The following is a 16,694-nucleotide window of genomic DNA, read 5'->3' as shown; positions in this document are numbered from 1 at the left end:
TGTACAATAGTCTGAAGAAGATAGTTGTTCCTAAATTCTGAAGCGGAGCTCTGTGTTGTGTGGCTTATGGGTGAAAACAGGCAAATGCAAAAATAGTTTTTGAAAGTTGTAATTCTGATGTCACAAGTGATAACAGTAATTAAAAAAATAAATTAAAAATTCCATTTGCCAGAATAAAAATGCTGAATTCAATTTGAAGAGCGAGTCAGTTTCTGCAACCAGGAGGTTCCACTGATACTTGTTAGGAAATAAAAGGTTGTGTTGGATTTTCGTAAGGAATACTTAGCAATACAGATGAAAGCGATGTGTTTGTGTTGAGGACCTTTCATCTGCTCTAGGTGCAGTGATGAGCGGGGGCAATGCTGCAGTTTCCATGGCAACTGGTTCACTGGCGGGCTAGCCCTGTGTCTAGGGTGCTGTCAGTGCTCCTGGAGTTCCAGGGAGCACAGCGTCCCAAAGAAGGTCTGCCTCCACCTAATCCAGTTTTAATTGAACTCCAGAGACTTTGAAGTGAGGCTGCAGAGCAGGCAGGCGCTGCTCCAGCCCGCAGTGACGGCCTTGCCCAGCCCGGCCTCAGCTGCGTCTGTCTCCTGATAAGTTTTGTTAATGAGTGGCTCAGAGAATTGTTGCAGCGGTGGCTGCTGCAGTGCAGTTCCAGTTTCTGCTGTGCATCCTCTCAGGCTGAGTTCAGTCACTTCATCGTGCACAATGCAAGCACCTCTGCTCTGTTCAAGTTGGTGCTTTGCCTTCCAGGTTTGAGGAGGTCGCAGGCAGCAAGCTCTGGGCCACGTGCAGGGTTCCCACTCTCACAGAAAATGCTCACTTCACAGTATACTGGTTTTACTCACACTGTCCACACTTAGGTGTTTGAATTTGCCATGCACAAGCAATGGTAACAGACAAGCTGTTGTGTTTTAATTGTTACGGGAAAATGGAGGTTACCTCATTGCTACCTGTCTCAAAAAAATACATCACTGAAATGATAAGCTCCAATTTCAAGATGATAAGAGGGATGAATACCAGCAAAAAGTACTGAGAGATTGCTGTACATGAGCACTGCAACTTTGTCTCCTCCATTAGCTCTTCTGATGTTGTGTTCTTAGAGGATATTTCTATGCATGTGACAAAAGCCAACTGCAGTGGTTCTGAATAGCACCGCAGAATTATACAGATCTGCCAGTTAGTGTGGATGGGTTATGGATGTGCTATGGGAAGTGTCAGCATGGCCCAAGTCTGTTAGTTCCCCAGTTCCAGCAATGTTTAGCAACCATTGACAATCCCTGGTCCTTTCATCACATTTCTAGAATTTTGTACTGAATAATTATGTAGTTTTTTCCCTCTATGTGCGTGTGTCTGCTGGTAGAGAAGTTGACTGTGGCACTTGTATTGAGGTGAAGATGAGGGATTAAGTAAAAAGAAAGAAGGTGTGGGAGACAATTTGCTTTGTATGTTCTGATCTGTGCTATCAGCTTTTTGGTTTGCCAATCTTGTTTGCTTTTAATTCACCAAGCTGGTACAATATTTTATGCTGTATTGTGTAGTGCTTTTATAATGGTGCATCTGCTCTTTGTGCTACAAAAATGCAGATTTTATTTGTGAATATACACTACATGTGAAGCAAAATCCTCTTTTGTTAAAACCTGTAAACAAATTACTGGTTTCTTTAACACTTGTTATCTTAAGGGCTTGAATTTCACTTTTTCTTTTTTATGCACAATATATCACTCAAGTGAAATTGTGGTAAGAGTGATATTAACAAGAATTGCATCTGAGTCTCCTTTTCTGTGATGGATTTCTGTTAAGTGCTTTTGTGTTTGCTAAAATTGACAAAACTCAGATTTTCCTTCTCCTCTAGTTTGTTAAATCTGGGGTAGAGAAGTGTCCAGTCTCTCTGTCCCTTAACACTTACATAATTGAGCTTTGAAACGAAAATTAAAAAGTGAAGCACAAAGAAACAAAGTGGCTGAGGACTGAAAATGGGATTAGTTTGAATTGTGAAGGCAGACTAAGCATCTGTGTCTGTCAGATGGGATGACAGGAATTGTAACAAGTTACTTTGACAACCGCTTACTCCATAGAGAGATTATGCTGAGTTCATTTGCAGGTTTGTGTTTAACCTTAGCTGACAAAATGATACTTAACCTCTTATACAGCCAACCTTTCTAGTTCCAGAATTAATGAATGCTGCCTTAACGATAAACCTAAGGAACATTTTTTTTCTTTAAAGACATTTTTTTTCTTGATTATTTGCTACAGGCCTGTTACTGCAATGCTGAAGGGAATGCAGATACATCTAATGCTACTAGAAATGCATTTGCACTGTTGTGGAAAATAGACAGTTGTCTTTAAAGGAAAAAATGGAAGCAAATTTTAAAAATATCTGACATCTGAGTAGTTTAATTCAGGAGTACAAAAAATGCATTAGACGTTCATAGCACAGTTTGATCATATTTTAATTTTGCCGCAGGTTTGGCATGTAATTGGTAGAATCCATGTTTGTGGGTCAAAGAGTTTCTCTTTTGCAAGGTATTACCTATACAGCCAACATATTTAAAACATCCTCTCTGTCTCTTTTTGCTAGATTCTTGCATATACAGAAGGACTCCATGGAAAATGGCTCTTCTCAGAGATTAGATCAATCTTTTCCAGACGTTACCTTTTGCAAAATACAGCACTGGAGATATTCATGGCAAATAGAGGTATGGTGAGCTTAAAGAAATGAGAAGTGTGAATATGGGAACATGTGCTTTCTGCTTGGATGTTAGTCATGTCTGTTTTGGCATGGATTTGTGTAGCTAGAAGAAGGGCTTGGATTTAGGGTCTTGGTATTTAAGTCAGTATATTTTTGTAGTTTGGTTTCTCCTTCCAATTTTTTTTTTAATGAGAAATTATGATCAAACATGGAAACTGTGCATTATCAATGCCTCACGTTCATTTATATCCATGTGTTTATTTGGCATTCTCTGAGGACTCCTGCTTAAGGCATTCCTACCTCTGATCTGTTATGCATGAAATATTTTTTGTGTCCCTTTGGAGGGTTGATAGTTGTTAGCTGTACACACCAAGAACAACTGAATGAAAGAATTTCAATACTGGATTAAACCAGTGACGACTGTGCCTTCATGCTTTATTTAAAATGTAGAACATTGTTTTCATGATGATATTGTCCAACAGAATATTAATTATATGCATAAACACTTATTGTTTATCTCTGAAGTCATAAATGGCCACTGGTGATACCATAATTAGAGTGTTATTTAGATTTTTAGGTTGCTGTTTCATAAGTGTCATTCACATATTTCAGAGAAAATATGAAGGTAATATTTTGAAGACTATGTCTAGAAAATATCTAGAGAGTAAGTTAGTAAATGCGTAAACCAGTTAATACATACATTTTTTAAATTAGTTCTAGACAGTCAGTCTGTGCATATAGGTTTAATTTCTATTAATAAAGGAAAACAAGTATAGACCTTGTAAGATTTGTGACAGTGACAGCTTCTGTTGAAATTCCTGTTACGAATAAATAGAAGGAGTTCTGGAAATGAAAAAATGTATCTACAGTAACTGGAAGGAAACTTGTCTTACCTTCTACCTGTTGAACGCCTGAGCTTAGGGTTACATTTTACTGGTTGAGAAAGCCTAAAATGTGCAAAGTCATGCTATATTTCAACTCTTGTGTTCACAGTGGGTGTCATGTTCAACTTCCCTGACCAAGCAACAGTAAAGAAAGTGGTTAACTGTCTGCCTCGGGTTGGTATTGGTACCATCTTTGGACTACCTCAGACCAGGTATTTTACAATTGCAGTTAATTTTATCTGTCAATTCTAAGAGTTCTGTTTTTTCATCAAACCAGCCCATGTGGTTTGAAGCATTTACACCTACTGGTTCACAGAACATGCAGCAGGAAACCCTTAGGGTGTATCTTGATGGTAGTTTAAATTTTTGTTTTTAATAGATTTCCATACATAGAAATGGGATTAAAATAGTTTGGGATGTTTTTTGCTGTGTTTTGTAATTTTTTTATCTAGTGCAGAAAAAAAATTCTCTTGGATTGCAGTTATATCCACTCTAAGAACATCAGGATTTCTATTTACAGAAAAAAATAATGTGTGAAAAAATTTTACGTGTATGCTAAAGACACATTTGCTCAAAATTTCACATCCATTTTTTCTGAATTCGAATTGAACAGATTCATACTAATCAAATTTTTTTGCAACATAATGGAGATTATTAAAAAAAAATCAGTTACAGTTTCCTTGAATTGTTTACCAATACCTGTAAAGATTTGTGAGCTAAAACTAGATATAGATTTTTTTTTCCTCTCTACATGATGTGGGTTTGGTATTTACAGATGTTTTTGTTATGAACAAAACAGTCTTGGGAATTTTATGATAAATTGTTCTCTGTTTGATTTATCACTCCAAGGAATGACTCTACGCTCTTCTTTCACAAACATTAGGAAATCTGGCATGAAATTCTAAAAGTTTGAGTTATTTATGACTAACTCCCCAACACTGCCCAGAATTTAAATCTCAAGAGGATGGACTTCATAATGAAATTCTATCATCTTATCGTTGTTTTCCTTTGTTCTTGAGGGATTTAAAAAACCTCTCTTAAAAGATGACTTTATTCTTATGTGAAATTCTAAAAGTATTGCAATTTTCTTATTCAATGATATTCCATCTCTCTAAATCTTCACTAACATATTTCTGTAATACATCAAGCCGTCATGGAGCAGCTGAATTTGCACAGCTGTAAAGGTTTCTGTTGGAAATTTTTCAAATCTTGACATATCCAACTGTCAGATGCTTTAATTCTTTTTATTCTTATTAGATTATAAAACTTTAAAAATGAACTTCAAGTATCCAAGTGGCAGTTCGATCTCTAGAGAAATCTTGCATAGACGTAGTAGAAACAATACATAATACTGCCACTAAAATTCAGATATGTAAAAAAGGAAGACCCAGCAGGTTTTCTCATCGTTTTTTTCCAATTTTCTTTGTTTTCAGACGCATTTCTTTAGCTAGTCCACGACAGATCTTCAAAGCTTCCAATATGACCCAGCGATGGCAACATCGAGAAATTTCCAACTTCGAATACCTGATGTTTTTGAACACTATTGCAGGTATTGCTAATTACTATACATCCAAATTACTGTAATTACACAGAGAAGGAGTTAATCATGGCACAGTCTCAACATGACACGTGGCTCAACTAAATTTTTCTCTTTTAGTGAATAATTTTTTCTATGTATGATTTTCTGCTGAAGAACTTCATAAAAATCCTCCTAAATTTACTTTATTCATGTTTATATTTATGTTTCTGTAAGACTAGAGATGCATTCATAATACTGTACTGAACTGCACTTAAAAGTAGACTATCATGACTGCTTTGGGGGGACAGGATCTACATAGAATGTCTACTATTTAGGAAAGTGTCAGAAATAGGAACTTCTTTATCTTTAATATTCTAAGTTTTATATCCATAAGTACTATCCTTCCTAAATAACATAGATACAACAAGTTCTCTGGAGGGCTGAGAAATCTCAGCAAGGGAGCAGGATATTCCCGGAGCCAATAAATTACAAGATGTTTGGTTGGTCTTAAAAGAGTGCAGTGCCTGGATTGCCAGCGCTGCTGTTCTAGGACACCATTAATCGAAACCCAAACCCTGATTTTTGTCCATGTTTTTTTGTCCTAACCACTCATTCTGTAAATGCTAACCTCTGTTTCATTTAACCCTTCTTACCCCATCAGCATCTAACCAGCTGGGCTTCAGTTTGCTAAATGGAGGCTGATTGTTTGGTCTCATGACATCCCTTTTATTTTCCAACTTATTTTGTCCTCTGAGCAACTTAGAAAATTTCTCAATTTTCTGCTCTTTTCTGTGGTATTGACAGTGGTGAAAGGTCTGTTAATTCCCTTTCAGGCTTGGCTCTTGCTAACAGGATTGATATAACAAATGCCTGTGCTTGCACTAATTGCATTTTATACAAATGGTCAGTTTTGGTAGTTTCTGTAATCAGTCATCAAGTCAGAGGTGCCAGGATGCTGGCAGATTTTTTAAAAGTAGGGGTCAATCTGCTTGCCTCATTACTGCTAAAGCTGAATGAGGCAAATCATGACACTCTTTTCTGTGGCTTTAATGAATGACCCTGTTCAGCTTTAATATATTATTGAAATAATAAATTGAATTCTTATCTGCTTGGTGTTTGAGGTTAAAAGAAGCAAAAAGATAACATTGTGGAAAGAGGGAAAGTTGAGTTGCCTATGATAGGGAGTTAAAAGAAAGATAGTTATCACAGCGTCATGTAAGTAGCCTTAATCCTGAATAAGAGATAATGTGCAACAAAACCAACAGATTAGGGAAAGACTGACTTTACCATTTAAAAACTCTGCAAACCAAGATGGAAAAATACTGAGTGGTGTAAGAAAACAGGAAGAAGAAAAACTTTGGTGGAGGTCTAGAAAATGTTTTCTGACAATGTTATGGATTGGATTGTAAAATAATATTCCTGGGGAAGAAGTTAAAACCTGTCCTTTGAGACTTTTAAGACAAAGCTGAACAAAATCTCAAGAACATACTGATTGAACATGATATGAATGAATGAATGAATGAGCTTCTGCAACAACATAATAAAAAGAAACAGAATCCATGTAAAAACTATGAATTTCAAACTTAGAAACTAGGCTTTGTTGTGTGTATATAAGTTTATAGTATATGTTTATTCTACTTGAATATTTTGTTTTTATTGGAAGAAGTATATTATTTCCATCTTAGATGCATGAAGGTGTACACATGAACCTGTATAGAGAAAAAATTCTCTGTCCTGGCAAATGTTGGCATATTCACAGATGGACAATGGGCAAGGATGAATTCCCCTCAAAGTGAATGCTCTAGATGAAACAGTTATTAATTGAAAAATTCCTCAGTCTAAATTCCTGAGCTGCTTCATTCTTCTTCCACAGATTGTATTTAATACAGCATGTAAAAAGAGTGCTTTGATATTTTACTATCAACAGAAAAAATCCTTGATCCTCCATTTTTTTTAAGTGTTTCATCTTAAAGAGATGGAAGACAAGATTATATAAACAAGGAAAGGAAAATGCCTAGAAAATGAATGAATTTACTGTCAATCTTACTGTATGCAAAGGAGTTTACAATTAAAGTGAAATGGGCTGAAATATTTTAGATTAAATACTAGCAAATTGTCAGCTTTTCTATTATCCTTTCAATAAAGCAAAGTAGAATACTGCAATGACAAAATATCTGAAATAAACTACAGTTATTTTGAACAGCTCATAAAGTTATATTGTTGTATCTTTAGAGATTGGTATTTTAGTTAAGTATAGCTCTGTATTCACGGTGGGGTTTTTCTGTTGTTTGTCAGGTCGAACTTACAATGATTTAAATCAGTACCCTGTCTTCCCTTGGGTTATCACCAACTATGAGTCGGAGGAGTTGGACCTTACACTTCCTAGCAACTTCAGGGATTTGTCAAAGGTATTTGTCATCAAATACACCTTTGTGTTTCTATCATAGTAGCTTGCAGTCTTGTAAACATTTTCTGTTGTGTTTAATACATTAATATTAAATGCACAACTATTAACAGTGTTTCATTTCTACATGTGTGTACTGATGACAGGGATCAGATTGTGTAAAAATGAATGATTAATGTATTCTTATTTCTTCTGATTGTATAACTTAATAATCGTTATTGGAAGGTACTCCTAGTTGGAACATAGACATTACATTTCGTTTCAAATTCTAATGAAGTTAGAAATGCTGAAGCTGTTAAGAGATTAAAATTTAGCCTTTTTCTGTTTGACTTGTTTTTTTTTTTAATGAGAGTTGTGCTTTTTTTTGTAGCAAACCCTGTGATACCATTATATTTTAGTTACTTTTAAACCATTGCCCATATTCCAAAGAGTAGAAACTTCATTTTATCACTTCCTCTACGTACCCCTTCAGGTATGGTGGAGTAATGCAACTGTCCTTTGTCAGACAGACATTGGCAGATTTAATAACTTTTCCAAACAATTCCTTTCTGGCAGAGTAGCCTTGTGGGATTTTTTCAACCGTTCCCCCACCACTTGCAGATTCGATATACAGCCTGTTTATAGAATGTTATTATTCTCTTTCAATTCTTTCCAATAAAGGATTAATTCATTTTACAAAGTAGAAGCATCTCTCATGTTCTCTACAATAACTGGGTGCACTGATCAGTAAGCAGGATCTTTTTCTAAAAGTTAGATTTTAAGATTGGCACATGGAGCAATATAGCTAATTAGCAAAAAAGGTAAGGAATGTGTTTTGATTATAACTTTCTTTTTTACAAAACTCTTTCCTGCAAGTTGGCAATTTGCTAGTAAAAAAATTCCCAAAGAAGTATGGCAGCTTTAAAAGTTACTGCTTTCAGTTTGCAGTTGATTAAACTAAACACAGGTCTGTGAAAATCTCCAGCTGAAATAATTCAAGACAAGGAAAAGGATTCTCCAGGTGCTGTACTTCTGAGGAGTCTCCTTCTAATTGTATTTTCATTTGTAAAGAGTCAGTTCAATCATCACTGCAGTGCTGGTCTTTTATCCTCCCTGAAATAGAACGTTTTCCTCATTTTAAGTTAGGTACTGTGCTTACCTCCATTTGAAAGACTGGATAGCAAGCCTGCTCTATTTCTATGTGTTTTTTTATTGACGTTGACTGGTCCTATGACTTTCTCTGCTCATGAAAGTAATCTTTGGGGAGGATTACTGAGTGTGCTTTCAGTTCTGAGGGAATCTTTCCATTGCTGTTGCTGAGAGAGGATGTTACTTAGGTTGCATCTATATCTATATTCGACCTCCTCAGACACTTTTTTGAAAACTGGGAATTTTTAACAGCAAATAATTACTGCATGTATATATACAATGAGAGTCTTTATGCCATACCTGTTTCAAATAAAGCAGATAGAGTTTTGGTTACTGTTTTGGCATTTCTAGCAGCATTGACTCCATGTAGCTTAAATGTTGAAACTTTATGTCAGATGGTGAATTAATGACAAGTATCTGGAAGACCTTGTTAATATTAAACTATGAAGATTTGTGGCTGTCATGTATATTGTGATACTTTTGTTGTAGCATTGTTACCTTGGGGGTAATTCTTCCAAATGTGTGCTAATTATGTACTTTTTGCACTGCTAAAGGTTTTTAAAATATTTAAAGATATTTCACTTAAATATCTACATGGTTTTAACAGTCATTTATTTCCTTTTGCTATGCATGCCCAGAATCTCATCACAATTTAGTGCTTTCATTTTGCAAAGAAAAGGAAAACTGATTTTGATCTGGAAAGGAAGTCAGGTCAATATTTTTACGATTTTAGATGCCTAAGACAACGAAGAATTTACTTAAAAATTATTTTAAAATTGCAAGTTAAGATCAATATTACAAAGTGTCAAATCCAAGTAACAATTTTTTTTTAATGTGCCAGCTGGAAGTCCACAGTTAGTGCAGATTTAAAGAACTGCAGTGTTTAGGTTAAACCAACACTTTATTTAAGCAGCTTCTTATGGCACTGTTTTGAACATCAGTCACACAATGATAAACCAAAGCAACTGAAATGGATTGTGGTTAATATTACTGTCAGCCTGATGAATGCTCCTGACAAATGCCAGGAGTGCACTGCCAGCCTGTTACCCTGCTTTGACTCAAGTGTTTATTCCTTAAGAGGTGACTATGGTTTGGAATGAGTATTACATATGATATTTATAGCTGTATATATTTTATTTATGCAACAGACACAGTTTCCCACCAGAACATGTGCTTTTTTTCTGCATCACTTATGTTATTCATGAGCACATTTTCTCTTTCCTTATTCAATGGAAGAAGTAAATTGCATTGTGTTTCTCAACTTGGATAAGGAAAGAAAATAGAAGTAAAAATACATGGAAAATACTGAGATATGAAAGCATGATTTTATACTCTCAAAAGTTTGTTACTGTATGCAAGGAGCTGTTGATAATTTGCCTTTTCTAAGGCACAACATTTCTGTAATATCATAAAGTGACACTACTGGAAGAAGAAATTTATGCTACTCTTAAATCTTCTTTTGTCTGCACTATAGCTACATGTGTACATCATAATATTTTTATTCTTATTTTTATCTATTCCATGCAATATTTGCTAAATCATCATCAATTTTATAGGGGCTGTTATGTATGTTATGACTTCTTTTCCAGCCAAGTGTACAAAAGCAACAAATAGCTCTCACCTTCAGTGAAGTGAGGTGTTTAATTGGTGTGTGGGAGCCACTAATATAAAATACACTTTGACAGAAGAGAAGTAATAGATTCTTTTTTTTTTTACTATGAAAAATTAGAGTAGTTTTGTTGCTCTTATGTCAACTTTGCTGTTGAGTGTTCTTCAGCCTGCCAGCCTGAATTCTCTTGCAGGGTGCTCATTTCAGGAGCACAAATTCACTGCATCTATAACTTCTGCTGTGTATTTTCCCTTGGGAGGAAACAGAGTGGGATGGGCATGAAATTTGCTTTGTTATCTCTTACTACCTCTTGGCAAAGCGATAGAAACTAATGGTTTGATGTGCACCTGTTAGAGTTTTGCAAATTTTTAAAAGAAATCTTTTTGTCTAGAGAGGTATTAAAACATGATATTCTATGAACAAGTGCTTTCATGTAGGAAATGTAAGTTACATTTTGTTCTGCTCATGCTCTGACACAGAAGGAGTGCAGTTAAAACTGAAACTCACCAGGACTCCATGTCCTTCTAAGCATAAAGTGTATTCAAAAATTGGACATTAAAGGAGGATGAGAGGAACAGTGTGAGAAATAACAGTGGTGGGTGCTGCAATGGTGATTTGTTTTGATAGGCAAGTCCATCTGGAATTTAGGCACTAAAACTTTTGAGGCTTGGCACTGCTGGGCACAGCACATATCCTTCCTGGCTGCCTTGTCGCTGGTATTTCAGGCAGGAAATTTGTCATCTGTACTGTGACAAAAGATACCACTTAGTTAAAAAGAATTCCAAAGCCAGACAGGATAATCTTGGGAGGAAGGTACAAATGTTGTTCCTTTTTGGGTTAGTGATATGAATCCCTGCTTAAAACAGGACAGTAGAGGAAGTCAAATATTTCAAACCTTGTATCGTAATCTGTGGTACTTATGAGAAGGTCCATTATATTTCTAGAATTTTAGATATCTCAAGAAACAGTGTTACAGGTATTAAGGCCAGCATTATTGATACCTGGGATATCAGTGAAATCTAAAAAGGAGACACATTTTTCATTATTCATTTTTTAGTCCAGTATGAATTTTGATATTTTTAGTGTTAAGTATATTTATCAGATCCTCTCCATTTTCAGGTAACGAGTTTTCATTCTTTCTATGTGAAACACAAGTCACTTCTTGGAGGACAGAAGCACTCTGTCCTCTCTAAAATCTAGGTTGACAGACATAAACATTTGGCATAACCATGTTGGGAGAAATTTTAGGAGAAGGAAAGAATACAGACAGGACGTACTCTGAGCAGAACCTTTCTTGTGTTGGCTCCATTTAGGAAACGATAAAAGAGCAAAATCTAGCTGAGAGGAGGAAGACCGTTTTTTCCTGATCTGATTTCTTTGAATACACTGAGAGCTGGAAAGGGAATTGTAAAGAACTTATTTGAAGGAATCTGTGCAAGTTTATTAAGTTCCCTTGTTCACATCCCATGACAGTGCTAGAACTTTATTATGAGCTTTTTTTATTTAGATCAGACAATCTGTTTTGTAATTAGAAACAGTACAAACTAAAGTGTTGAGTAGTGTGTTATGTAAAAGGGCTCGAATATCTATTCTGACAGCTGACTCGATTTTGTTGTGTCATTTCTAGAAGCACATTTGCCAAAACTGGGAGACAAAGCTGCAAAGGGCCCCGTGGGTCTGTGGCTGACATGCCACAGCCCCTCTGTCCCTCTGTCCCCAGCCCGTGTTAGCAGCACCACGGTCAGGGACACTCCCGGAGCGAGCCTCGTCCTGCCAGCCTCGGTGCCTGGGATTCAGCACCACGGACAGGGGCATCCCGGGAACAAAGCGGGAACGCGGCTACGAGGCAGAGCGAGTTGTTTAAATTAAATAGTTATTGGATTGTCAAGGCCCACCTAGACCTGGTCCTTAGAGACACTCAACTGCTTGGATTTTAGCATTAATTTCTTGTTTTGCTTTAAGGACACAGATTTTTGAGTTAAGATGTTGATTTGAGCTTCATGCAGCATCTGCCTCAGGACCTTTTTTTGTAATAAACATGTGATTTCCATGTATTTTTTAACAAACGTCATTTCCATTGTGGTCTGTTTCTCCATAACTCCTGTGGAGACTTGCTGAGGCTTAAACTTGAGCCAAATATATCTCTGAGATGATTTATCAAAACATGTTTTCTGATATCCTACTCTTAGTGTAGATAGAATTTTTAAAATTTTTCTGGTAACTTATGTTGTTCTATGACAGTGTCATAACCATCCTTTTATAGCATCACCTTTGGGTTTTTTCCTTGTCTTTAGTTATTGTCTGTTATTATCTGTGCCTCACCACCTCCTCCTCTAGAGAACATTACACGTGATGATAGAATGCATCTTGTTGCCATTCTTACTTTCTCTTCCATGTTCTCCTCTCTTCCCACTGGGGGCTTATTTTCTGAAATCACAAGAAGCATACTATTTGTACTTCAGATGCATATGTCAGTTTCTAGGATCACTTAGCTATCTTCAAACAATCTTGTTTTTTTTGTTTTTTGGGTTTTTTTTTGTTTGTTTGGTTTTTTGTTTGGGGTTTTTTTGGGTTTTTTGGTTTTTTAGATTTATTTATGTATTAGGGCAAAAGACTAGTTTACAGAATCAAAAATAATCATTTTGGTGATAAGCTAATAATCTTGATCTTTCTGAAGGTGGAATATTGTTTGGAATGCAGAAATTCTCAAAGATACGGAAAAATGTAGCTCAAAATTAACCATGGATGTTCAAAATTATATTCTAAGTTTGTATCTGTTGTTATTGTCCATCCTGCTCTTGTTTCAGTCTTAGGTGCCCTGAACATATATTATCTTCTAATTTGAAATGAACTGAGGCAAGTTCATGACCTTTTAGAAGATTACAAGAAACCATGGGGCACATTTCTGGTCATAAAATCTACTAGCAACCAAAATAATTTCACACACATGTCTTGGCCCATAGACATTTTAAATGTGTGTTTTCTGTCTTCCTAATGTAAAGTGAGTGTTTCTCTCTTGATATGGTCTTTTCTTCCTTTTTATATTCATACATTTGAACTCAGCAGATTATGCACTGCTTCAGCACACATCTGTGTAAATCAGATTTCTGAACAAGCACGATGGTGGCTAAGTTGAAAATTGCACTCATATGGGAAATGAATATGGGATTTTTCTCACCTAACTGGAGCTGTCTAAAACTGAGTTGGTCAAACTTCTAGAAGCAGGAGGCCTCTTGGGCTCAAACAACAATCCAGATTTAAAAATAGTGGTCAGAAAATGAGATCATGATAAAATAATAATAATTTTTGTTTAAGGAAGAGTTTAGTGTGGTTCTCAGGCTGTGGACATACTTTGATGCACACATCAGAAGATATTTCTAAAAGTCAGATATCAACAGATGAAAATGTGGATCAAATGAAGGAAATCAATGAAAAAGATTACTAAGAGAAGATGGTATGATCCTAAAATCTTGACGTAAATAGTGTAACAAGACTATTTAAAATAATTTACGTAACATATCCAGTCAATCACTTGAAGCTGCCTCAGAATCAGAAACACAAGTTTAGTTTCCAAAGGGGGGTGGTCACTGACATTCCAAAAGTGTTTTTGCTACTTAATACTGTTCAGCATATATGCTAATCTGAAAAAGAAGGTGCAAAGGGAACTGATAAAACTTTCTGACACTGCTCATCTGTTGATGGTATTGAAGGTGATGGCTGACTAATCGGGAGACCTTATGAAGTAGAGAATAAGATGATGGATGAATTCACCTTAGGAGCAAAGTAATGCATGTGTGAAACAAGATACTTTGATGGGCTCTTAGCTGACTATTTATATTCAGGATTGATACAATCTGATTGGAATAGTTTTATGAAACAGTACAGATTACAATAAAAAACTCCTTATACATTCCCAAGTACACCTTTCTAGCTTTCTGCTGCTCCTTTTCTCAGGCTTGGTGGTTATACATGATACAAAATAATGTTTATTATGTGTGCTTTGACAGAAATCTACTGAAAATGTGAGTCTATATCAGCTTTTGGCTTGAGGTCCTGTGCTCCTAGTACAAACAAAAACGATCATGTTTTTAAAATTTTTACTTCTGATTGCCTTAAGTGGACCTGGTGTTAGGTACAATGGCTGCTCTTTTCTGTGCCTTGTGTGATGTGTTGGCAGAGGAATGTGGTCTGTGAGAGGAAGGCAGGCAGAGAATGTTTTCATCTCCTGCTATGCCTCAAGTCTGTATGGCTTCTCACTTAAACCTGTTTCTCAATATCCATAAAAAGATTTTCTGTTTGTTTGCTTTTAAGTAAGTGAATAGCAGCGCAGGGTGTTCTTTCACTTGCCAGGTTGAGTTGTGGAGGGTATATGCAAATGGCTGGTTTTGGCTGGCAGGGTTATTTTCTAAGTAAGGCCATACTCTTCTCACTGCCTGCAAGCAGCTGGATTTCCCTCATAATTCCCAGGGACATCCAGCTTCCTCTCTCCCTGGCCTCCTGGAAATGCACAACACATAACAACTGTCTTCAGTTTGGCTTCCCAGCAGTATTGAGGTGTAGTAATACCTCAGGTACACAGTGTGTGACACATTCGGTTGTTCTGCAGTGTATTAAACATTATTGTGCTTCATTAGTGTGTGCTTAATGAGTTTGCAATTCAGCAGTGCTTTGTTTTGCAATCTGCTACAGGTGGTTGCAATAGCATTTGATACTGTTGTTGGTAAGGTGAAGGCATGAAGATTTTTCATTAAAATTCAAATTCTTCCAAGATTTTTGGTGACCTGAGGCATATCCTGTCGCTGACATATTGCTACATCACTAATATTGCGTAATAGGAGTTTTTTAAAAAAAAATTTTATGCTTAACATTAGCTTATGACCCATCTTTTTTAACTGTGATCTTCGGGAATCTTCTGTATTTTGCACCATTAAGTATTATTTATATTGACATGTTCAGACATTCTAGTTATTGGACCATCTTTAGATCTGTTTTTCCTGACTGTTCCTGCTGTCTCAAAGGAATATGCGTGTTCTTAAAAACATCTGAAATACAAACCATATGTACAAATACTTTTAATTTGCATTCAAGTGACTATTTTCTGCTTATACTCCAGCCCTTTATTGAATTCTCAGTTTCATGAGAATAGAAATTGGAGTATGTAAAATTTTTTAGAGCAGAATGTGACGATGTGTTTATATCAAAGTAGGCACTCCCTAATATTCATGATTATTGCAGTTTCAATGTTGTGCATACAAAAGGTGTTCATCCATGAGATTCCGTATTTCGCTAAGAAAACACATGAAATTCAAGCAACTCACTTGTGTTCTTAAGTGACTAATATATGATTTCCAATTAATAATAAAAAACAGTGCATCAGTTTAGAATTATTGTGTATCAGTGAAGTGCTTGTGGGGGAAGGATACAAAGGTTCTGTCAAGTTCTGTCCCTTTGGCTTCAGATAAATTTTGACATCCAAATTCACAGTTCCCCCTCCTAGCCTAGCTGATAGAGAATTTTGGAGGCATCTGCTGTGAAACCAGTGGGGTTTTGTGAATGAACTGGTAAGGAACTGCTTTCCTCCTTGATAAATTGTTTCCATTTTTAAATCTTACAGCTCAAGGACACTTTGGTAGATCAATGAGGGCAGTTCAAACAGTTCAGCAGATAATTGTGTCTGTTGTTTTCTTTGGGATATGGCTCTATAATGAATTTGAGTTAGATATGCTTTAAAGGTAAGATGCCCTCTAAAGAAGATGGGACCTAATTTTTAAGAAAACCATAGCTACTTGTTTGAGAGGAAGAATGGCGAGGCCTAGCTGTGAGTAAGAATAGACTGAGAGGGGGGAATAGCATTTTTTGGCTGTTCTCAAACCCAAAAAGGACAGATGAAAGAGTGATGATCTAAACTATATGAGTTTATTCCCAGATATTTCCCAGCTGACCTAAGTGAATAAAGTTTGGGTTTGGTTAAACCCTTGCATCTTCTCTTTGTATCTCTGTTTGGGAAAAATAAGTTTTACTTAGTGATCAGGAAGTCCCACTGACAATACAAGTATTGGCTAGTTCTGGGAGTTAATTATGTGCTGGTAATATATGAAATAATTAAACAAGCAATTCTCTGAAAGTGCAGTTCTGGTTTCACTGCAGCAGAGCTTTCAGCACTCAGCATGTTTATGGTGGTGAGGAGACTGACGCTGGAACACTGAACACATTTCAGTTATCTGAATGTTAGAGTACATTGGTAGGTGGGCAAGCTGCATAGAAATCCTAAGGGTTGAAGAAATGCCTTAAAATGGAAGAGTTCCATTTCTTATGTGTTTTAAAAAGTCTAATTGTAGTCTGTAAGTAAATTCAGAATATACTGGATGGAAGTGGAGACTATGGTGTCTCGAGAGAGGTGTAGTAAGATGTCTTTGCAAACACATCTGTAAATTCATAACCAAACTGAAATACATACA

At 36.1% G+C, this 16,694-nt stretch overlaps 1 protein-coding gene across 3 annotated transcripts in view; it reads left to right on the top strand.

The window, feature by feature from the left end:
* The window catches only part of LRBA (LPS responsive beige-like anchor protein), a 365,208-nt gene that overhangs the window by 243,999 nt on the left and 104,515 nt on the right, over positions 1–16,694 (top strand). For all 3 annotated transcript variants that reach the window (XM_085058223.1, XM_085058224.1, XM_085058222.1), the window contains exons 40-43: positions 2,582–2,699; positions 3,686–3,788; positions 5,010–5,125; positions 7,391–7,503. In XM_085058223.1, coding sequence (XP_084914349.1) covers positions 2,582–2,699; positions 3,686–3,788; positions 5,010–5,125; positions 7,391–7,503 — 450 coding nt within the window. The remainder of the gene's footprint in view (positions 1–2,581; positions 2,700–3,685; positions 3,789–5,009; positions 5,126–7,390; positions 7,504–16,694) is intronic.

This window comes from Lichenostomus cassidix, chromosome 4 (genome assembly GCF_008360975.1).
Source record: "Lichenostomus cassidix isolate B80296 chromosome 4, HeHo_3.0, whole genome shotgun sequence".
NCBI lineage: Eukaryota > Metazoa > Chordata > Aves > Passeriformes > Meliphagidae > Lichenostomus > Lichenostomus cassidix.
This window is presented reverse-complemented; position numbering and strand designations above follow the sequence as displayed.